Genomic DNA, 23,768 nt, shown 5'->3' with positions numbered 1-23,768 from the left:
TTTTCATCACCTCTAATATCAAAACGCACTAAAAGCGTGGTTGCTGTTGTGCTGTAGGTAATTTGATGGCCCATTTTACACAGCAAGATCCCCAAAAAGCCAGCTGTGAGGTACGGAGTAAATAATCTGCCGTCATGGTTTTGTTTGGGACATGAGTGTCGGACAGGATACTGAGGAGAATTATTCTGTGCTTCTTTGTGGGATCTTTTACGTCCATCTGGTGAGGTTAAAAGTCTGCTCTGAAAAATGGCACGTCCAACTTTTCAGCATTTCTTCAGTCCTGCATGGAGGGGTGTCTACTTGAATTGGATGTTCAAGTCTCTGGGTGGGAGTTGAACACACAACTTTCTGTCATAGACAGAGTACAACTCACTGATAGATGTCAAATCCAAAATGATTATCTTGACTTGACGGTGTGAGCTTGTTTCATTGTGAGCAAAATATCAGGAGGGGTTCCCCCTTGTTCTTTCTCTCTATCTCCCTCTAAAGAAAATGCCTGTTCCTTAAATCTGTTAACACAATGTTTACAGATGCAGGTGAGTAACAGTGATTCAACAAGCTGTTGACTGAAACACAAATCGAAACAGTAACAATTCATTTAACTTTATTAAAACTCATAATTTATCAAATGATAGTTACACAGATAGCAGCCAGCTGCCACTTTCACCCTCTAAATCTTTATCAGTCTCAATGTATCAGTCGATACTGGATATTGCACTCTTAACCATACTGTGTTCTTATACTAAAGTGCATGGTAAAACTTGATTTCACCAGCCATTTCTTGCGACCTCCTGGCTGTTGTAAACAAGTATCAGACTGACCTGCCTTCCACTGGCTTAGTTATATTTTTGGGCTTAAATTGTAGGCTTTTCATAAGCGCTGCCCAGAATCTACATTCAGCAATGCTGTGACATTATTTAAGGCACGGACATCAGAATATCAGTAAGAAGTGGAGTATCTATTTCTGTAACAAATATATTTGGGGGGTGCAAGGTGCTGTCATGTAATGCCATTTTCGAAAAGTGTCAAGGACCAGGGAATAATGTATTTCTGGCTCAATTAGTATTGACACTGAAATGGCTGACATTGATTGACACTCTCCAATGATATGCTTCCCTGCCCAAACCAGTTTCTGACATAATTAAGTCCGTATTCTTCTGTTGGAACACAGATGTCCTGAATTATCCAAAAATTAACCAGTGCACACTTAAAAAGAAAAAAAAACTATCTCTCAAAACGTCACTGAAATGTGAAGTAAAAGTGCTGTTTTTGTAGTTTTTGGATTTCCTCTTGTGTTTATAAAAGCAAGTATGAGATTGAATGCTATAAGTTACAATAAAAATTTGATTCATTTTGGCCCACACGTCGGTCAGCAGATATATGGTGAAATTTTCCTTTATCATTCGTATGAGTTGGCACAAGTGTCTTTTTGGTGCTTTTTGATTCCATAATGGGGATGAACTGTTATTTCTGAAATGTTGCCCCAAAGATGTCTTCGTGATATCTCTTCTGGTTCTGTTAAATAAAGGAGAAATTGAGGTTAATACAAAACAATGACAATGTAGAACAACTATTATTATGGAGAACATCAGCTTGCGTCACACGCTATCCTGTAAGAATCCCTTTACAACCATCTGCATCCCAAATTCTTCCTTCTTGTGCTCCCATGGACTCTCAGAGATGTAATGTCATTGAGATATGCAGCATGGAAACAGACCCTCCAGTCCAACTTGTCCGTGCCGACCAGAGATCCTAAATAAATCTGGTCACTTGTTGGATCTTGCCAGCATTTGTCCCCTATCCCTCTAAACCCATATACCCATCCAGATGCCTTTTAAATGCTGTAATTGCACCAGCCTCCACCATTTCCTCTGGCAGCTCATTCCATGCACGCACCCTCTGTGAGCAAAAATTGCCTTAAGCCCTTTTTATATCTTTCCCCTCTCACCTTAAACCTATGCCCTCTAGTTTTGGACTCTCTCACCCCTGGGGAAAAGACCTTGCCTATTCACCCTCTCCATGCCCCTCATGATTTTATAAACGTCTATAAGGTCACCCATCAGCCTCCAATGCTCCAGGAAAATAGCCCCAGCCCATTCAGCCTCTCCCTGTAGCTCAAACCCTCCAACCCTGGCAACATCCTCATAAATCTTTTCTGAACCCTTTTAAGTTTCACAACATCCTTCCTATATTCCACAAGTGGACAAACTAGTGTCCTGTACAGCTGAAACATGACCTCCCAACTCCTATACTCAATGAACTGACCGATAAAGGCAATTGTACCAAACATCATCTTCACTATCCTATCTACCTGTGACGCCACTTTCAGGGAAATATAAGCTGTTGTATGTATAATGAAGTCCATACAAATGACTTATCGTCATAATATTTTCCAGCTTACATTTCTTGGGGCTATTCAAACTTCCTTACTCATTGGTCCCTAAGTTTCCTGGACCTTGGTAACTGGGGCATGAGCTACACAGAAAGGCATGCTTGTTTTTTTCGGACAAAGGCAACATTTTATATGCATTTTGCGATTGCTCAGTTTGCAGTTTTAGATAGTAACGTTAGTTTTGTTCCTGTCAGACACGAGGGTAACCGAAAACCATAGGTTTTTTGACATTTCACTACTTGTAATGGGATCGAATAGGAGAAGGAATGCATTTGAGAATGCATGTCTTAAGGAGAGGTTACCTACCTTCAGCTTTGTGAGGAACTCCTCAGCATCCTCAATACTCATGCCACCTTGCTTAGCAATGATGCCTTTCAGAGTTTCAGTGACATCTTGCGCCATTTTGATTTCACCGCAGATGTAGATGTGCCCATTTCCTTTATACAGTATGTCGTAGACTTCAGAGGCCAGCTGCTCCCGAAGAATATCTTGTACGTATGTCTGGGGGAACGGAAGCAGACATGGGAATGTAAGGATACATCGATGTGGCAGTACGTTGCAGTGAGACTAAGGCCTTCCAAGACGTTAAGATGTAGGAACAGAAGAAGGCCATTCTGGACCACTGAGTCCACATTGCCATTCAAAGGCTGATCATCTTGTATTCATAAGTAACCTCACTCAGCCTCAGAGCATAAGAAATAGAAGCAGGAGTGGTTCTCAGGTCCACCCTGCCATTCAGTGAGATCATGATCGATCTTCTACCTCAACTCCACATCCTTTTCCTATTCCCCTGATTTACTGAGTGATCAAAAATCTTTCGATCACTGTCTTAAAGATACTTAGTGATTGATCATTTATAACCCGCTGATCAGAAGTTGTGCATGACCTGTCCAAGTGAGACAGCAATTAGCCAGCTTGAACCTTTACCGGGTAAAGAATTTCAAAGACACCAAGACACCCTTTGCAGCCAGTTAATGTCATTTGCTGTACTGTCGTTGTTTTGTAGGCAAGTGATTCAGCCAACATGTACACAGCATGGCTACGAGCTGAATGACCAATGAATCTCTTTGCACGATCTCTGGTTGAATGATATGCATCACTCAGAAAAATGGGAGTATTCTCCTGCTTTTCTTTGCAATGTTGGTGTTAAAATATTTTGCAACTAAAAATTACGTTTCTCCCCCACGCACAATGCCGATGGTCATTCCTGACTATAGAAACTGTCTATGTATCTTAGCCAAGCTGGGTAACTAATTGGGCCCCACTCCAGCCACTAGGTGCATCTTAGTATCACACTGGGGCACACAATCACTAGGGAGCCCACAAGGGGTTTCAAAACATAATAAAACGTATTAATGCTATCAACTAGAAAATGGTCTCAGTTACCTTTTGTTTTCCTGGCTGTCTGGAGTAAGCTGTGTAAACACCCTTCAAGATGCCTTTATCTTTAAGTGCGAGGGTTTCTTCTTTGTAAATATGATCCAACTCTGGGTTCCGACAGCCAAACACCAAAGTCATGGGACCAGCTTTGATTCCTAAATGCCGCAAAAACAAACAAATGTTGAGTTTCAGTGCAAAAGCAGCCTCAGCTCATGCCCACCCTATGATGACATTTGAGAAGAGGAGGCATAGTGTAGTTTAAATATCTAATGAATCACTGAGGCAAGCAAGGATTGGCCATGGTTATTGTTACTGCTGGAATGTTGTGAATAGCCCAGCCTGAAGTTGTACAATGTGGTCTTTGAGTATTAATTCTTTAATGCCTAGGTGATGGAGATGGTCTATTAGAATATAGAGAGCAATAGATGGCTAACTAAGCATTCAGCTCAAATCTGGGAGCTGGAACAGCATTGCAATATCCCATGCCAATGCTGCCTCTCTCTCTCTTGTTTCCTCATTCTTTTTCATAGCTATCTTCTTCAACTGGTTATGCAATTCTTCCTTTTCTAAAGATGGGTCTAAGAAGCATCATCATTATCTGCTGATCAGAAGTTGTGCATGACCTGTCCAAGTGAGACAGCAATTAGCCAGCTTGAACCTTGCTATTTCTGCCTGGGTGCAGTTGGTAAATGTGACTGAGCAGTGAGCTCAGACATCAGCAGAACCTGGCTATGTGTCAACTGATGCAGCCCAGGATGTAGGAATCTGAGGGAAAGACATCAGGAATTTGAACATACCTCGTTTCTCGGAGTCATGCTCTCTCTGTTGCCAGAAGCTTCGGTATGGAGCGATTCCTGTTCCTGGGCCAACCAGGATGCAGGGCTTTGATTGATTCTTTGGCAGGTGGAATCCCGCAGTGCTGAAATTGTGACATGACATTGATATTAATTTTGAGCCATTTCGGTGCCAGCATGGCTATAGCAGATGGAGAGCTTGCAAGGTATAATTTCAAAGGGTGCTACCAAACTGACCTACCTGCGCACATAACATGGAACCAGTTCCCCCGTTTCCATTGTGTTCAACCAGGTGCTGCAGACACCGTGATGCATAGGACCTTCACCATCTAAATATAAAGAAAACCATTAGTTCTTATTTTCACATTTCAGTTATGTATCCATAACCCATTCAGAATAATTCCAGCACAATAACCCAGTCAGAACATTGAGACAGGATTACATCTCTTTCAAACCTATATCGTTTCTGTTGATGAACAATACACAGGTTTGATCTTAAGCTTAAACTGAGTTAACTGTGAATTGCCTGACTCACAGTGCTATTTGCCCTCATTAATCAGCTCTATAAAGTATTATACCATTGAAACAAATTTGTTCCCCACCCTGCCAAGATCTCCTTGTTGGAAATTTGACTCTAAAGTTTGATCAATAGATACTTCCTTGTTTAATAATATATTCTAACATCTTGGCTGGCCCAGTCCCCTTTAAAGCAAACAAATTGTCCAGTTGATAACTGATTGTGTTACCTCTCGTCCTGTAGTTGACCACAGCGACTGTCAGATGGACTTCTCCTGGGTTCATAGCTAAGGATGAACTGATGGAGTAATATCTGGGCTTGAGCAGCATTAGTTGCGTGAGGAGGAACAAGGCAGGACATTGGACGGACTGAAATTCCTCCAGGACTTCTAGGATGTTGGGGTTGTTGAAAGATTTCCATTTGTCATACTCCTGTGTATTCTGCAGAGTGGTAACAAAATGGAATTCAATATTAGGCATTGTCTGATGCACAACATTTACCTGCACATAATCTATCTCTAATTGTCACCTTCTCAACAAGTCTAGACTCTTGAAGAATATGCCCCATCATCAAAATATGTCCCAGGAAATTTCATATCATTAGACCCTCCTTTGAAATGTATGATCCATTCACCCACCTATCTCTGCCTTCTTCATCATTTTGACTCTTTCCAGATATAATTCTAATTGTACTGGTTTCAAATCCCACTGTATTAAAGTGTGAAACCAAATTCAACAAATTTGTGTACTGGAGCCAGTGTACTGGAACCAAATTTGCCAGGCAGAAATCTAACAGGATTGTGTGGAATGCTGCTTTTCAATCCCACCTTCACGCTTCATCCAAAATCTCCTTTCAGTGGAAAATTGAATCAGTTGGTCTGTAACATTGACATGGCATCAAATCCTGTCAGATTCTGGGTGGGTGGATTATATTAGAATTGCCGCCAGGTGGGACAAATGCTCCAGAATTGTCATAAAAGCCCCACTAAGGTTCACTAGTGTCCTTCAGAGAGTGTCAGTCACTGCACCAACCCGGTCTACCCAGCTGTGGCACATACTTGCCAATTTTTCCTACTGCCGAGTGTGAACTCTTGCTGTGCTCAAATGTGCCTTTGTACTTTCCGCTATTATGACAGCTCTAATTGAGAGTGGGATGTAAAACAGCACAGTGGGGCTACAGTCCGGTCACCTGTGTCTGAACGCTACCCACCAGGCTGGTAACCACAGGCCCATGCTCACCTGGCTCAGTTCCAGCAGTCGATTCTTCTCTGATTCATCAGTTGCTAACTGGGCGAACTTCTTCAGGAGCTGGGGGCCAGGTGGGGTGGTGATGTCCAGAAAGTGGGTGAAAGCCTGTGAGAGACTGCAAGCCGGTAGTCTCTCGTCCACCTTCCAGTCTGTGGGAAAGCCGAGAACATCCTGTCAGTTAAGACCCAAGATAGGAACAGATCTGAAATGTTCTTCTTCAGTTTCAGGACTACAGGGAAAATCTCAAAAACTGAAGGAGCAAAGGATCGAAACTTCCATGTGACAATGTGGATGCGCCACTGGAAGGTGTCAGCACTTTTGGCAGGAACAGAATTGGAAATTTGAATAATTTGTTTGAAAAGATTCCTGATCTAATCTGCACTGTGACCAAAGGTGAAGATTGCACTGGCTCTGGCCTGCAGGAGAGGCACAGATATGTCAAATGGGGTCTTGCCATTGTATCAGAGTAATGCACTGAAGAGAACTAGCAAGAAAATTCAAATACTTCAAGAGCATGACTTACCCTTGACGCTATTTCCATTGTTAACTTCCACTTGGATACACTGGTGAGAGCTTGGTGTCTCTTTGAGCCTTTCGATCAATGCATTGACAAGAGCTTTTTGATTCTGAGGGAAAACTCCAATGTGTTCCCCAGGCAGATACTGGAGCTCCTTGGTGTCTGTGCAGGATAGCTCGACCAGAATGGTGGACCGGCTATAACCAGAGAGATCCAGGTTAAGTTTTTGACAGGGATGAGTTTGGACAGAGTTGCAAATAAAGACTTAGGTCTTAATTTAGAAGAAAAACAAGTTTTAAAATGCCAGCAGACCTGGATTTTGAGCTCTGCAGATTTTTCTTCAGTTTGAATTTCATGGGCAGAATTTTCTTTCCTTGCATTTTGGAGAGAGCTAAGATAATAAAAACATCAATTATTATTAGTCTGTCTACAGAATGGAAACTTTCAAATTTAAAATTAAAAGTCCTAAGCAATGAGAATTTGGCTGGGTGACCAGCCCAATTCAGTGTGCAGGTGAATGGTTACCTGCACATAGATCCAGGGGCCTTGTCTCTGTTGCAAATCTGTATCGGCTGGGATCCCAGACATCACTTTTGGTTGTTGATTTGAATTGACCCAGTTCCACCTTCCCACGCACATGGAAGGCTTTACAGGCCATCTGTTTCAAAAAAGCATAAGAGAACAAAACAATTTTTAAAATGCTGTACAAAACTGTAACACTTTTGACCAGTTTTCTACAAGATTTCGACATGTGTCTGACGGATATCGGAGTATTTGTAGCAAGGTACAAAGTGTCATATAGTGGTCGAAGATAAGTTTGCTGTAAAATCACATTTTCTGATTAATGGTGATACGGAACAAGAAATTTCCTCAGAATGGGGATAGTCAATAGATATGGTGCAGTCTTGATGTGATTGAATTTGAAATTCAGAGAGTGAGACTACATATCCTGCAAGGGGACCTGGACAATTTATACTCAGTTTCCAGAAATCAGTAAACTTGGCTGCAAAACTGTCAGGTTGTCTAAAAAAGGCCAAATGTTCTTCTAGTGTCCTTTATGATACGAAACCCGTTGATGTCACCTAGACTGGCTTATTTGTGGTTCCAATGTGATTGGCTCTTAACCACTCTCTGAAGTGGCCAAGCAAGTCAGGCTGGCCCATTACCTTCTAAGGGTAACTGCAAATGCACAATAAATGTCAACTCTTGCTGGTGATATCGACATTGCAAAGATTGGATAGAATAAAAAACATTTACAGTCGCCCCAGGCCATTCTTGACCTTGAAGGTATGTGCTTCGGTCCTCCTTATTGGCAGTACGTGGGAGACTTTAAAAAGGGACAGGGGGCATGTAACAAGGATGTGAGAGAGCCATCACCTCAGAGTGTTCAGTAAAAGTGGCTTGCAATTTTCTTAAAATGTATTAAAATGATTTTCAAAGATTCTCTCCTTTCTCAGGTAAGCTGTATTGTCAGCTCTTCCCACTCTCTTTGCATCAATGCAGTGAAGCAGGGAAACATAGTGCTTCTCCTACTTGGCATTAGTCCACCACTACATCAGCTGAAGACGTAGAAAGCTCTCTCGGAAACAGGTAGTCCCTGTGCCAAGCGCAATGCAGCCCCCTACCTTGAAAGTGGTGATAGCCCAGTCGACAAAGGATTCCTCCTGGCCTCCAAGTTCATCGCCTTCCCCTGTGGGGGACAACTGGGTTGCCCCAAGTTGTGCCAGCTTCTTATCGAGGGTGTGGGCGAATGCACAGAACTGCGGGTACATGCGGGAGCCAAGTCCAAAGATGGCATAGCTGCAAAGAAGATTCATAAAATGCCAAATTAACTTTTAGTTCAGGTGAACCAGGCTCTTTCTCAAATATCAAGCTGCTCATTTTATAAGTTACAATCCACCCTGCCTCTTTAGCATGTGCCGCACAAACGAAATCATTTGAGCTTCCAGAAGAAAGGGATATATATCTGTATATATTTCCATGCTGTTCTTAACTTGTCTATGCTATGGCTGTCAAGATTGTCTTGTTGGGTTTTTTTATTTTATTATCTATCCTGATGGACTTCTAACAAGCAACATGGTCAACAAATGTAAGTTGTTGCGTGAGGAAATCAGTTCAAGGTTAGCCTAGCATCTCATAATGATGGGCAGATCAGGGATACACGAATGACCCAATAGTGGAGCAGCCCATCCTGAACGCTTTCCAACATTTCCATTACCCCAAATTCTGGGCACATTTAGGAACAGATGAAATTCCTTTTAACAGGTTTCAAATTGTGGAGTAATGGTTGTTTTAACGTTAATTTTTAATATAAACTAACAACACTAAGGTCAAATGGAATTTCCCTTAATTGACGGCATACTTAATTGATGTTTGCATGTGTTTATTTAGCAGTTTTCACAGCTTCAGGACAACTGTAGATGTTTCACTAACCCGCAAACTCTTTCGTGATATGCTGTCTTTGCTGTTGTGCAGTCAATTTATATGCAGCCATCTCCCACAGAACAGCAGTTACAATATGCGAACAGATGTTGGTTGACAGGACAAATGTTGCCCATGATATTGGGATATTTCTAACTTCTAGACTTGAACTGGAAGGAAGAATTGGTCTAGATTGTCAACGAAGGCTACAAAATCCCTTAATTTATCAATGGATAGAAACCCTAAGCAAATGAAGCTGATGCAAGCATGAAGTACATTTGCAAAATTGACATCAAGTGAAATACCTGAATGTATATGGTTTCAATGGCTTCTTTGTAAACAAGGATTTCTTAAACATCTGTAATTACAAAACAAATGTTTTAATAGAAGGAATTGACTCTGCGCCATTCGGGGGGAGTTTCTTAAAAAGAGAATTTACAATATTTCCTCCTGAATTTCTTTACTACTATTCACTTCCTACTTGATATGAAATCCTATTTTTGACGTATTTGCTGGTGTACATTTCAGGTCATTTTAGCCTTTTGTAATCTTTCCAGCCCCGTTCTGCCCAATGTTCTTCATCCTATTCAGAGAGATGAGTACTCATTCTCAAAATAATTTCTCGCTTGTCTAGCCCACCCAGCAAATCCCTCTCTGCTCAATTCTCCTGATAGTGAAGTATTTTAATGATTAAGATTTAACCTCCTGAATCCATAGCCCCGATCCCACCTCCCATCTTCACAATCCAGCTTGATGTCAGTGTTAGTAATCACTGATGTCCCCATAACACACTGTGAACTTCAATTACGATTCATGTTGTTTATTCAAAGCTCAAATAGGATGTGTTAATTTAGCTTAACATAACCAAATCTGCTCCTTTTGTGTGAGGCATTGCTGAGAGGTTAGACTTCTTCCAAAAACATGCTGCTCACCTCTCCATTTCCAGGTGAATCTCCATTTCCAAAGGTACTTGCCACTATTAAAACCAGTGACTCCTGACTCAGGTCATTCAGATCATAATCATCCATGCAGACAACCTGATAATAAAGAACATTGCATCCAAACAACCATTAGGACCATCCTGGATGAATACACAACTTTACAACAAGGCAGTTCTTTAGACTATCTTACAATGGAATGCTCTAAATGAGTAGTTGCAGTTTTGTAGATTTAGCAATGAAATGACTGAAGTAAACAGGGAAAGGAACAACGTGCACTGGGAAACGTGAAAGGGGGCTATACAAATGCAGCCGTGCCTTTCTTCCTCTTGTTTACCTTGACGTTGAAGGCGCCGTTGAACAAGGTGCGCAGCTTTTTGGCAAAGGTTTCTGACTTCCCTGTTTCTGTGGCATACAGGATCGTCGCTTTTGTCCTTTTGGCCATGGTCTTTCGCATCAGAATGGAGCTGAACAGTGCTGCCCTGGAAGGAAAGCAACTTCATTTAATCTTTAACAATTGGCTCATGCCTCTAAAGGAGCTGAAGTTGCTTCAGTCCTGCTGCAAGTACATTTAAGAAGTTTGCAAAGACAACACCAAATGAAGAAGAGGTGTTACTGAATCATTGGGCTTTAGAAGCTCATAACCCACTGAAGGAGAGGTGGAAGGTTGAACAGCAGAAAGAGGGAAGATTTCAGATCTTAGGAACAAATACATTTTGACAAAATATTGAGCAGGGAGTTTTGATTGGAAGACAGTCTGGACAAAGGAAAGCTGGGGAAAATTCATTTGAAGAAGGTGGAATATTTCTGATGCACTTACGTTGCTAGATGTTTGAATTTGATCTCATTCTTCTTTGGTCTCTTGCTTTCATCATGCCAGACATGCGTTTTCCATGCCTCAACCTGCGATTGGAGGACATTGATAGATGGTTAGATTAAGTGATACTGTCTCAAAGCTGGATGTTTTGGTTTCTCTGCAATTTTCAGATACAGACAGAGGACAAAGGGAGACCCTCAAGTTTATTCCAATATTTATTAGGATCATGGCTGATTTTTAACTTCAACTCTGCTTTCACACTGCATTGTGGTAGCCCTTAATTCCCTTTGTGTCCAAAAGTAAGATAACTCAAGTCTTAAATATGTACAACAACTGGGCATCCACCCTAGTATGGATTGAATTCATTTTTAATGATCCTTGTCAAAACTTTGGATCATCACACGACAGTACTCCAATCCCCGAATCCAGAGTGCACCGACATCCCATTTATGCCAGGAACGATGATTGAGAGTAAAAATCTTGGCTTATTGCTTTCTTCCTTAACATGTGGAGAACAAGTATATCGGATTTTTCCTACCGAACCACTGAGGCCAGCTAGGGAATGGTGGAAATTCACCGTTTCATTGGCTCTATTTTACAAAACCTTTCACCAACACTTCACAATTTAGGAACATTAGTTGGCTTGAATGAGTTGGGCCGAAGGGCCTGTTTCCGTGCTTTGTACCTCTATGACTCTATGAGAATTGGGCCCCTGGCCTTTGAATTTTATCACAGGGAAGGTTACCTGATAATAAAAGAAAGGGCTGAGGATGTAGTTCAGAATCTCCTGATGGAACACCCGTGTGATGCTTCCAGAAATGGGTGGGACAAGCCAGACCCAGTCGCCTGGGCAGCCTCCCCTGAGCCGAAACTCGTTCTCCATGTGCTTCATGAAGGACTCTGCAGCCGTGTGGTGGTCCATAATCGTCACATTCTTTTTCTGGAACAAAAAAATAGCACCATGCTCAAAACTCAAGGCTGTGGGAATTGCTAGTGAATGAGTGGGAAATCAGATGGCATGTGACAAACCTACAGGTGAAGTTGATGTATTGATATCAAACCCTGGGAGCTACCTTTAAGATGACATGAGTTATTTTGTATACTAACTCCCAGAGCAATGAAGAAGCTACTATAAGAATTTGGTCAATAGCGGTTTGGGGGAATTTGCATCATCTATTTTCATGATGCAAAGCAACATCTCTGAAGACAAATGTTAAACACTTTGGGTTGTGTGATATTAGGTCAAGGGAAAATGTAGGAATTTGGTGGTTTTCTTTGGAAAAGTTCATGCTTTTGAAGGGAATCATGGATTTCCTTCTCTTCTACTCACAATGTCTGTGCTGTCAATCACTGTGTACTTGGTTCTCCCTATTTCTGTATGGATCTCCTAGTATTTTCCACCAGAAAAGCCACCAGGGAATACTGGTTCCAATTTTTTTCTGAATCTGGACCTTCAATCAGGAGACCATAGTGGAATGTATCCTCAAGAAATGATCCAAGTTCTAACTGTAAGTCAATTTTGCTTCTGGATCAGCCTTAGTGAAATACCCTAAAAAGGTGAAATGCTCATAACCTTCATCAATTGAGTAGTGTTGCTATTACGTGGTGAAAAGCTTTATAATATTCTAAAAGGTTACTGAATCATTTCGTTCATAGGATAGCAGTCTGGATAGGGTGTCCTGAATGTGTCAAGTTTGCATGTATCTGAAATGGCAACATGCTGCTTTTAAAATAAAATTGTCTTGAAGTTCATCATCTTTATTGTCTTCTCACCTGGAAGCTGTGCAGCACAGCAATATTGATCTCCACCACCGCTTGGTCTTTCCACAGAGACGCCAGATTATTTGTTTCCAATCCCATCTTCTTACCAATTTCCTGTGTTCCAACAAAAAGGAATTCATTTTGACCGAATGCAAAAAAGAGAACCTTGCAAATACTTCAACTTTTTACATTGATTGCCTAACTAATGTACAAAGAGGTCACGTTTAGTCATGTATTTTAACAACTTTTGCTCACTGTTCCTGACAATTTTGCAATGTGAACATCATTCACTTCTGACCTCTTACTCATTTGCAAAGCATTTTGTCTGCATCTCATGATCTCTTTCCTGCTGAGCTCCACATTTGCCTTCTCTCTGCATCTTTACTCGACTACAGTCAAAATAGAGTCTTTGCCTCCTCCTTCTACTCACACTTTCCTGCTATCTCAAAACAATCTGGCTCTCTCTGTCTCTCTCTCTCTCTTTCTCTTTCATGGTTTTTTTCTTTCCCGAGAATTTTTGAAAACTTAAGCCAGACTTAGCCTGACCTTTAATGAATCTCATCTTGTTTCATACTCATTTTAACTTTGCTGAAGCTCTTTACTTTGGGTCTTGAATAAGAGACTGTGACTCAATCATTTAATTGAAAACTGGAGGAGGAAGCCCTGTATTTAGTTGCTGACTGGTATATAGGCAACTGTCAGAGGCTGGAGTTTAAAATTTGTATTATTTCCTGTAATAAAAGGAGCTTGATTTTAGACAGGCTATAGTGGGTGCACGAGGGAAAGAGTTCAATAATGATGGTTTATTTCATAACTGTTTCATTTTAAGCTTCTTTATCATCCACAATTACTTAGCAGTTTACAGAAATCAAATGAGATAAAGTATCCCTTTAAATTGACTGTCATAAAATGTTCTTATGTAGCTGATGGATCATACCTCCAGTACGTTGTAACGCTGAACATCACAGAAGTCTCGAACACCAATCTCAGAGCTCATGTACCAGCCATTGAAAGGACACCCAGGAAACTCCAGACCTCCAACTTCCAGCAGCATGTTGGCCACAGCAGGCAGAGCATACCACTTGAGACCCATTTCCTTAAACCAATCAAACCTGCAGGTACAAGCAGAAGTATTAGTCATGCGAATCATTGCATTGTGGCATATTAAACCAGCCTATGATCTACCTATTCTACAGGTAGATGGACATACAGAGGTGGGTTGGAATTGTAGATTTGGGACCATGGTGTAGGTAAATGATTGGAAGTTTGACAGGTGAACCTACCTTGGATGCTCAATTTCTACTTCAAGAATGAGCTCTGGTGGAATATCAAATACTTCTGGATCCTGACCATTGGCCTGAATGATTAAAGGAAGCACATCGAAACGACCAAAACGGGGGGTCCAGCCAAGGTCAATGCACACCTAAAAATAAGATATTAACAACTCTTTTTTAATGCTGAGTAATATCTTGCAGTAGCCTATAAAGAACACTTGGCCAAACCTACATAACATTAACATTATACATCCGGCCCATTAGAACTCATTCTTTCTTTGCAGGCAAACAGCCACAATGGACAGTAATGGCTTTGGTATCAGCCAAAAAAGATTAAAGATGGGAAAATGGAATTGTGTTACAGATCATCCATAAATTAAATGAACAGAAGAACAGGGCAGAGGGCTCAATGGCCTCCTGAAAAAATGGAAAATAAAGCAATAATGCTATGGTGAACAGGAGAAAGCAGATGTAGTTTAGTGTTGCTTTAACGTGGTATTTTGCTGCATTATTGAAGAAGTGGGGATTGTGCAGCATTCAGTGGGGGACTCCTGTCCATACACATTGTGGCAGAATGAACATATGAATCATAGAATGCTGTGGCATCAAAGAAGTCTATTTGGCCCATTGTACCTCTGACTCCCCTTTGAAGGAACTAGACAATTCATCCAACATTTTTGATCTTTTGCTACAGCCCCGCCATATTTTTCATTTTAATTATTTATCTAATTTCCTTCTTTCAATTAATTCTAGGATCCCAAAGGTAATTTTTGTGAGAACATAACAATATTTGAATTTTATGAAAAATAAATGATCTAACGAAGCCTGCCTTTTTTTGGTGGATCCGAACACCTTCTATTCTTTTACACCATCTCCTGCACTCTGGGTTCTCACTGCAAGATGATCTTGTTGTTCCGTATTGTTTATTTGTCTATTCCAATGGGTTCTCCTGTAAACTTATTTCACAACTAAAGTGTTTGTTGTTTAAAAGCCACTGTCCCAATCTTTCCTTATTTCTAATATCTTCAGTTTTAACTCAAATCTGCCAACCCATTCTATTTGCTGGAGCGAATTCTCAGTCTGACCTTCCCTCACCACCCCTCCACTTCTTATAAATTAGATTAGCTCTTATTGATTGGAAACTCTTGTGATCATCATTTGCTATTGGAGTTATGAATCAATGGGAGCAGATTTCGAAGGGCTGAAGATGACTTTAAGTTCCTTGTCTGACTGCGACATACTTGTGGCCTTCTTAGCAACACAGAGAGTAAACTTCATCTATTGGACACAATGCCAGACACTGCAAAGAGCTTTATAGTTTACCTGTGTGAATGCAACTCCAGCTGGATCTCCAATGATAGAGCCATCGGGTAACTGGTACCCTGCGTAACGGACTATCTGGCTGTTCCAAATTCTGAAGTCATGTTTTCCATCAGTCCTTTGAGGGAAGACTGTGATGGTGGATCTACAGAATAAAATTATCCAGTGAGCGGAATAAAAATAAACAATTTTTCTTTATTACAAAATGAGTACATTTTAACTTTCCTGCATTGCCTGTAAGGCACTTTGTAAAGTCCTTTAAGGCTCTTTATAAACTCATTTTTTCATGCGATTATTATTTAGATTTGGCATTCTTGCATTTGTGTCCTGATGTTTGCAAGACAGGAAGTCTTTGACAACAAGGATTTTTTCTTGACATTACTCGAGTTCTGTACCACTAGGAGTGATTAATAATGTATGTCTTAGCTCCCCAGCAGTAACACAGGGTCATTTTAAGGACAACATTAAACAGCCACAATGAGAATGCTTCCTGACTCCTACCTTAAGTTTCCATCATTGGATGCATACTTGATGTGGGTGCACATGTGCTCAAACATCTCCTTTGCAGTGGTGCATTTCCGAGCATCAAACACCTGCAGAGACGCAGACATAGATGTCAGATGTTGATGGGGGTTTCCATTGCCAGGGGAAAAGAAACAAAGAACCGTGAGAAAGGGAAGGCTACCTACATGGAGATTAGACCACTGGATGCGGCCAATGCACCGAGGGGCATTGCGCCAGGCTTGCTTGGTTGCGAACACCAGTTCCTCATAGGTCAGATCGTATGTGCCCGTCTCTGTGATGCTTTTGGTAACCTCCTCGATTCGGGCTAGGTGCTCCTCGGTTCTGGGGCTATGGGTGGGAAGAGGAAGATCAGTGTGATTAATCCAGAAGCTTGTCCCAATCCCAACACTTATACTAACAGGTCATGTAAGAATGCAATGTGCATCTGATCTGATAAGCAAGGTTCTGGAACATATTTCATGGGGTCTTCCTGTCAAGTGAATTTGAAATCTCCAGGTAGATAAGAAAAATGCCTTTATAAATTGTTCAAACCTTACAGAACCAGTGCAGGTTCCACAGGAATAGTGTCTAAGTGCCCTGTCATGTTGCCTGTACATGGTGGTAACAGGGTCTCAGCCCTGCATGACCCCATCAATCCGAGGAAATCAGGAGATAAATTACCAGTACCCAGGAGAGAGATGACTCCATGCATTGAGAATAACGCTGCACTTACCTTTTGAAGGATTCGTAATATTGCTTGATGAAGTCTATCGCCTGAGGCAGGATTTCCTCTGGTGGTACAGGTTTGTCTCGGGTTTGTCTGGTCATGGCTTTTGGGGTCATTAGAGCGCCCCTGCAGGAGGAAGACTGGCATGGCATGTTCTAAAACAGACAGTGAGGGTAAGATGTAGGTTCACATCATATTCATGCGAACAAAATCTTTTCAAATATTGTGATTTGGTTCTACAATTCCCTTCTCAAACAGGGATTAGGATCTGTTACTCGTTTTTGTGTAGAGTTGATCTTTAATGTACAATATAAAAAATTACTTTCAATTGACAATAGTCTGTCCCATGGGTGAAGATGAATATCTTTAGCCCCCAACTTTTTTTTATTTCACAACAGATGCAGGATTTAAGCAGACGATGGATATGTTGACAATGTCTAACCCTGTACTGAGTGAAGGAAGTTTGAACGGTTCTTACACTGACTGCTTTTTGATGCAGGGTATCCTGCAAGACGCTCCCATTCTCCATGTTCATTAATTTCACAAACTTAGGGGCGTAAGGACAACGCATGGGTCCTTTCGCGGGAATAGGCTGTTGGCAAATAAGAGACAAAAAACACAATCAGTTGGTGTAAATAATTAGAGAGCAGCCACAACCCTTAATTTAGAAAGCAGGACAATTAATATTACAATAATTAGAAAGTAATTGATTTAAATAGAATATCGTTTCTGTGTAAACACACAAGACTATTCTAAAGAAACAAATTTATAACATAAAAAATATCTAAATCTGTTCATACAGCCTGACCCTGAGAATCCTTGCAGTGCCGTTGTAATGGAACAGATAGTTTTAAAAGTAATAGCATGATATTAAAACTGGCATTGAATTACGAATTCGTTCTCTGGTCTAAATATCTCTCTTGCTTGTTTCGAAAATTAAACTTTTTCCCGAATTGGAACAGTCTGGAATAAGCAAAAATAGAAGTCGCTGGAGAACTGAAGAAGTCATACTAACTGGAAACGTGTACTCTTATCTCCTGCCAAGACCTGCTGAGTTTCTCCAGCAATTTCTACGCTTGTTTGTATTAAGATTTCTAGCATCCTTAGTTTTATTATAGATGGGGATGTGGAGCCATTATGAGTATTGTGAATATTTTGTAATAAATCCCCTCTGTCTTATGAACTCAGGTCCAGAAGCGTCAGGGATTAATATCAATAAGCTGGGCAGTGCAGAAATACATCTTTAAATGCAGTCTATTTTCAAAGTTACCTTCATCTAAGATTGCTAATTTCTAAAAATTTGAATTCTGATGCTGTCATTTATCATTTCAATTAGTCGGTATCAATTAGAGTTTTCCTACGAATTAGGTCCATTCGAAGTGAGTCCAAGCTGGGCACTATTTGCGAACGAAATTTCTGTTTTGCTTCAAGTTATCACTCACCTCCGGGCCCGCGCTGTCAGCCTTAAAGTTCGGAATATGTCCATTGGAAAGGCTGGAGAGAGAATCATATAAGATCGTTATGTCAAACGACGGGGTCTTTGCCATTCTGAGCTCACCTTTCTGTGATTATGTGAATCTTTTTTTACAAAAAGCAGTCAGCGATCTGGAGTTTATCTGAGAAGCGCCTGTTTGGTTAACGCAGAGGGGGCGCAATGTTTTAAACAAGAGAAATGGTTCGTTAAAATATCGGTTTTTAGTTTATTTTCGTTCAGCCCGTTTCGCTTCGTGAGCTGTGAGTCGCTAATCTATCAAATAATTCGATAAACAATATAAAAACACTGCAGCTGTTCAGAGAAACGCGTTAACGGTAGCTCATTCCCACTCGTTCCCAGAGTTTGTGTTAACAGCTGATAGCGCAGCGTGTGCCCACGCAACACATTTCCTAAATCAAAATAAACAAAGGAGGGGAACTGGTGCTCTAATAATTAGAACGATTTTAAATATTTATTCCTGGGTATAAAAACACTCTAAATGTGCAAACCTACAACGTATAAAAACTCAAATCTCTCACCCCCAGCTCGTCAACACCTGCAGTCACATTTGTAACAGATTATCAGTGTTAAAATTAATTTGTCAGGAACGCTGTCTTTACAAACTGAACTAAGTTCTCTTAAACGGGGCTCACGACTGTTGTTAAATTAAATTTAAAATTGTACCTTTTTTCTTGGCTGGTGTTAATCTCATTGTTGTTCGGGTCCACTGTCGACTTCGCTCCGAGATCATATTTGGCCTTGTACCTGGGTCTTTGCAGAAAATTCCAAGGACAGAGCATCTTGCTTCGATTTCTCTTTTATTCTATTTCCCAAAACGAAAGCGACTTTGCTTTTGGTATTCTCCTCTCCCTTAACGAACGAGAAACGAAACGTTCAACAACGACAAGCAACAGCAACAAAACGGAGAGTGTCTTGCGCCGCTAAAGTTGTGCCTTCAAAGTTCAGTGCCAGTGTCACTGATTCCAACTCTATACAGGTCTCCACTGATGCCGCCTTTTTATGCTTGAGACGTCCCAAGAGTAACACCTTCCTTTATGCAAAACATGGCCAGACCGGTGAATTGCAATTCAGGAAAATCCCCAACGTTATTTACAAGCTTCCCGGCTAAAGAAGTTAGACCGTCATCGGTTGCAACAGATTCCGCGTCACGGCAACATTTCAGTGCAGTCCGAATGAGTGGGCACCTTCCGTAGCTCCGCCTGTGCAAACAGACCTCCCCCTTCTCTCAGCGCCCTGACATCATACATGGCTACCCGTGTTTCCCTTGAAACTAACTTAATTTTCGCGGAAAGACGTTCAGATTCCAAAGCCTCTAGAACTCCAGCACTCCCAGCTGGCTCCTACTCAATTGTGACCTGAGTACACAGACCTCTTTCTGCTGATTCTGGTGCCAGGGTTGAGGGACGGTGGCGCAGAGACGAAACTGCCTGCGCCAACCCCCAAACCCCTGCTCCCACCTCCCTCTCGGTGAACATTAAAGAATGCCTGACACCTATTTTGCGGGCTAGAGTTCCCAGATAGCACTGCAGAAACTCTGCATGTCTGGCAGCATCTGTGCAGAGAAAGCAGAGCCCCTGTTTCCTGTCCAGCCAATCGATTCCACTGAATTAGCAGGTTCTGCTGAGTTTCTCGAGAGGGGTCGGTTATTGTTTCGGATTTTCAGCGGCTGTAATTCTTTGTTTTTTTTTGTTTAGAATTCCCTGATGCCTGGACAGCATTCACTGCCCAAATCAATGCCATCAAAAGCTTCCGGTTTAGTGCGATCTTGCTGTGTCCCCAATGCCTGTCCGCTTGCTGACAGGGCAGCGGCCACATGCCCTTGAGTGTAATTTGTTGTCACTGAGTTGCTTGGGAAGAGGAGGGAGCATTAGCTACACAGACTCAAGCCTTACCCCACTTGCCTAAAGGTGCGCGTTGACCGATACCCAAACACGATGGAAATGCAGCTACGTACAGGACTGTTCTAAGCGACATCAGAGGAGCAGGAAAGTTGACGTTTCGGGTCGAGACCCTTTTCTGAAGAAGGGTCTCGACCCGAAACGTCAGCTTTCCTGCTCCTCCGATGCTGCTTGGTCTGCAGTGTTCTTCCAGCTCCACACCTTGTTATCTCAGATTCTCCAGCATCGGCAGTTCTCACTGTCTCTGTTCAAAGTGATAGTTTGTGTGTCCCTGTCGTCCTGTTGCTGGGGAAATGCCTCACTGAAAGATTTCCCTTAACCTGACAGTCAGACTGAGAACAGGTGTGGATTAGTTATGGTTTGCAGATCTAATGAGAAAGCAGTCTACATGCTGCAGTGTAAAAGAACGAGCACAATCGCTGAAAATCATTGCAGTTTTACAATGGAACTGACTTGAGTGCAACACCTCTGCAATGTTACATCACTTAATAAACTAAACAGTGTCAAAACCAATTTTTTAATTTATTCATGGGATGAAGGGTGTTGCTAGCTAGGCCAGCATTTATTGCCCATCCCTAATTGCCCAGAGGGCAGTTAAGAGTCAACCACATTGCTGTGGGTCTGGAGTCACATGTAGGTCACAATAGGTAAGGGTGGCACTTTCCTTCCCTAAAGGACATTAGTGAACCAGGTGCGGTTTTTCCTGATAACAAAATGTGGGGCTGGATGAACACAGCAGGCCAAGCAGCATCTTAGGAGCACAAAAGCTGAAGTTTTGGCCAAGACCCCTCATCAGAAAAAAAATTGATACTCAGGCTAATTTTTGAAATACAAAAATAGTACTTCCTCCTTGTCCCTAGGCATCTGCTTCATTTTTGAAGGAGAACCTGTACGAACACGATGTCCTGGTGCCTTGCTCATGCTCGTTCTTTAAGAGTGGCTTCAGACAATGGGCACAAAGTGTACTTTCTCCTGATCCTTCAGGTGTATGTCTCAGCAGTAACGCATTTCTCCTCACTTCCCACTTGGAATAACTACTCCAATTGTCCTCTGGAGTTCAGATACTTCAGGGAACCCAGGCTGACGTGTGAGTTTCATAGTTAGGTTTAATCCTGAGGACAGGGAGTGCAATTATTAGAAAATAAGGTACAGAATCCATAGCCTGGTTATTGCATGTTGCAATGAAGGAATGAGAATTGTGTTTCTGTGTATACAGAACAATGGACACTAGGATGGGATTTAGAAATCTTTTAACTATGATCAGTCAGATGCATAAAAGTGAACGGTGGGTAGCGCAGAATAAATGCCCCTTGCTGGACCCAAAAGTACATTTAGTACTGTGGTCCTTCCAGTGACATCTGCCCATTGGGAACTCCTTCCATTCTCTACCCATGTTATCTTGCCAATATTGTACACGTCCCACTGACCAGATTGAAATGAGAAGCTCTGAACTTTAGCAGTGCCTTGGTGGAAAGAAACAGGAAAGTGGTGCACTGTTTCATGTCAGTAATAGTTGAAGATGGATCGACAACAATAAAGATAGACAGAGTGATTCTCTGTCTTCTGCTGGAAGGAGTTCAAAGTGGGGTGTAGCCAGAAAATTACAGCCAGGCTATTCAGGAAGCAATTCCTTAGACAAAGAGAAGGCAGTGGAAATCTATAACTTTCTCTTCCTAAAAACTGTTGAGGCTGTTGGCCAATTGAAAACTTTTGGAGCTGAGGTTGACGAATATTTATTCGACCTAAGTGTGATGGTTTATAGAGCGATGACAGTGAGGTGGAATTATGGTACGGGCCACCCCTGATTTAATTAGCTGACAGAACAAACTTTGTGGGCTGAATGGCCTTCCTCTGTTGCTATGTTTCAATGCCACAGAGGTCCATGCCTATGAAGGGGAATCAGACCTGCAATCTCCTTCTGACCCATTCCTCTGACTTTCCCCACAGGATATGAGGTTTGGCAGAATCACTCTTCAAACATCAACAACACTGACGCACTGAACGCAGGCAGCTTTATTTCTCCATTTGCCAATTTCCTCCTTTCTACTGCATCTCTGTAGAATCGTTGATTGTGTTCCAGCTTAATGGGTAAGCCTTCCTACCTCTGAGAAGGCAGGTTGTGGGTTCAAACTCTGGGGACTGCAATACCTGATCTGGAGTCTGTTGTAAGTGAGTGCTCTGCTGTCGGAGGTGCTGTCTCTCAGAGGAGTTGTAAAAATAAAGCCCCAGCTGGTTTCTCAGATGTAAAAATCCCAATGTACCATTGAGAAAGAGCAGCTGAGTTACCCCTGGTGTCCTAGGCAATAGTCATCTCTCAATCAACATCACTAATTTGAAATTTCTGGTCTGTCATTATGCATTCAGCAGCTTGCTGAGGCACTTCCTACATTACAACAGTCCAAAGGCCTTACAACACTCTAGAATGTCCTGAGGTTGTGATAGACACCAGCAAAATGGAAATATTCTTTCCTTTACATCTCAGGCACATCACAGCTGATTCTAATTCTACTACTTATATCATTTCCATTCGGGATCATGAGTCTCAGGAATACTACTTAACTGGGATACTTCCTAATCCAGGTTCAGGATGAATGATTCACATTTATCCCTGCTCTAACTTGACATCATTTAATTTTTCTTAGATTAGATTCCCTACAGTGTGGAAACAGGCCCTTCGGCCCAACAAGTCCACACTGCCCCTTGAAGCATCCCACCCAGACCCATCCCCCTATAACCCACACACCCCTGAACACTACGGGCAATTTAGCATGGCCAATCCATCTAGCCTGCACATCTTTGAACTGTGGGAGGAAACCAGAGCACGTAGAGGAAGCCTACGCAGACACAGGGAGAATGTGCAAACTCCACACAGACAGTTACCCAAGGCTGGAATCGAACCTGGGTCCTGGTGCTGTGAGGCTGCAGTGCTAACCACTGAGCCACCGTGCCGCCCTAAGACAGTAGATTCAACTGGAACCTACCTGGTCATTGTAGTATAGCTGATAAATTTGACAGCCACAATGAAAAATATAGCTTTGGTTATAAAGGAATACATTTTAAAAAATATAGTTGTTCATCCAATGTGGGGGCCACTGATAAGATCAGCACATGATGCTCATCTTTAATGGTCCTTGGGAACATGGAGGGGAGCTGTCTTATTGAACATCGTAGTCGATACAGCAATGGGATACCCATATTGATGTTATAGAGAGGGAGGTCCAGGACTGTGACCTGGTGAGTGACCATAATAAAGTGCACTTCTACTTTTCTGGTTGTATATTTGTATAATTTGTCTGTGAATGATACTTTAATAAATTACATTTTATTTTCAATTATCCTTCCCAACTTTGATGTTACAATTCAGCTGGTAACTCAGATAGATGACCCACATTGTAACTTGATTCTGCTCAAGTTACCCAAGAGAAGAGCAAACCTTTCGCTCTGTTTAAAACCCCTGTGAGTGTAGTTCTTCAGTCTGGCTGTGAGTTCTTGTTGCTTTCTGGAGAGACACTATAGATCATACTGTTCAAGAAAGGATGGGGGGTTCTTCTAGCTTCTGAGCCAACATAACCATCTCCACCAGAATAAATAAACAGAAATGGTATTATTTGCTTTCTGTGGGATCTTCCTGTGTGCAAAGTGATTGCCAGAGATTGCTTACATAGCAATGTCAGCTGTCAATGGCTTCTGATGTGCCAAGAAGCATTGCTTAAGTCTGTCTTACTTGTTTCCCAAATCCTAAACAAGACACTGTTGAATTCGAAGC

General features: G+C 41.8%; 1 protein-coding gene across 1 annotated transcript; it reads right to left on the bottom strand.

The window, feature by feature from the left end:
* Positions 1 to 621: 621 nt before the first annotated feature.
* nos2b (nitric oxide synthase 2b, inducible) lies at positions 622 to 19,413 on the bottom strand. The gene is made up of 26 exons (XM_048557628.2): positions 18,768 to 19,413; positions 18,052 to 18,103; positions 17,088 to 17,201; positions 16,616 to 16,764; positions 16,068 to 16,230; positions 15,880 to 15,971; positions 15,382 to 15,523; positions 14,068 to 14,207; positions 13,722 to 13,896; positions 12,797 to 12,898; positions 11,769 to 11,963; positions 11,027 to 11,109; positions 10,544 to 10,688; positions 10,201 to 10,305; positions 9,574 to 9,626; positions 8,473 to 8,647; positions 7,373 to 7,505; positions 7,160 to 7,238; positions 6,854 to 7,044; positions 6,322 to 6,479; positions 5,313 to 5,523; positions 4,808 to 4,895; positions 4,570 to 4,691; positions 3,779 to 3,927; positions 2,699 to 2,893; positions 622 to 1,515 (listed from the first exon to the last, which is right to left on the bottom strand). The coding sequence occupies exons 1-26, from the start codon at positions 18,881 to 18,883 to the stop codon at positions 1,465 to 1,467; spliced, it is 3,378 nt and encodes a 1,125-aa protein (XP_048413585.1). The 5' UTR covers positions 18,884 to 19,413; the 3' UTR covers positions 622 to 1,464.
* Positions 19,414 to 23,768: the final 4,355 nt, after the last annotated feature.

This window comes from Stegostoma tigrinum, chromosome 27 (assembly GCF_030684315.1).
Source record: "Stegostoma tigrinum isolate sSteTig4 chromosome 27, sSteTig4.hap1, whole genome shotgun sequence".
In the NCBI taxonomy this organism is placed as follows: Eukaryota; Metazoa; Chordata; class Chondrichthyes; order Orectolobiformes; family Stegostomatidae; genus Stegostoma; species Stegostoma tigrinum.
The sequence above is the reverse complement of the archived record's forward strand: the minus strand, read 5'-3'. Positions and strand labels throughout refer to the sequence as shown.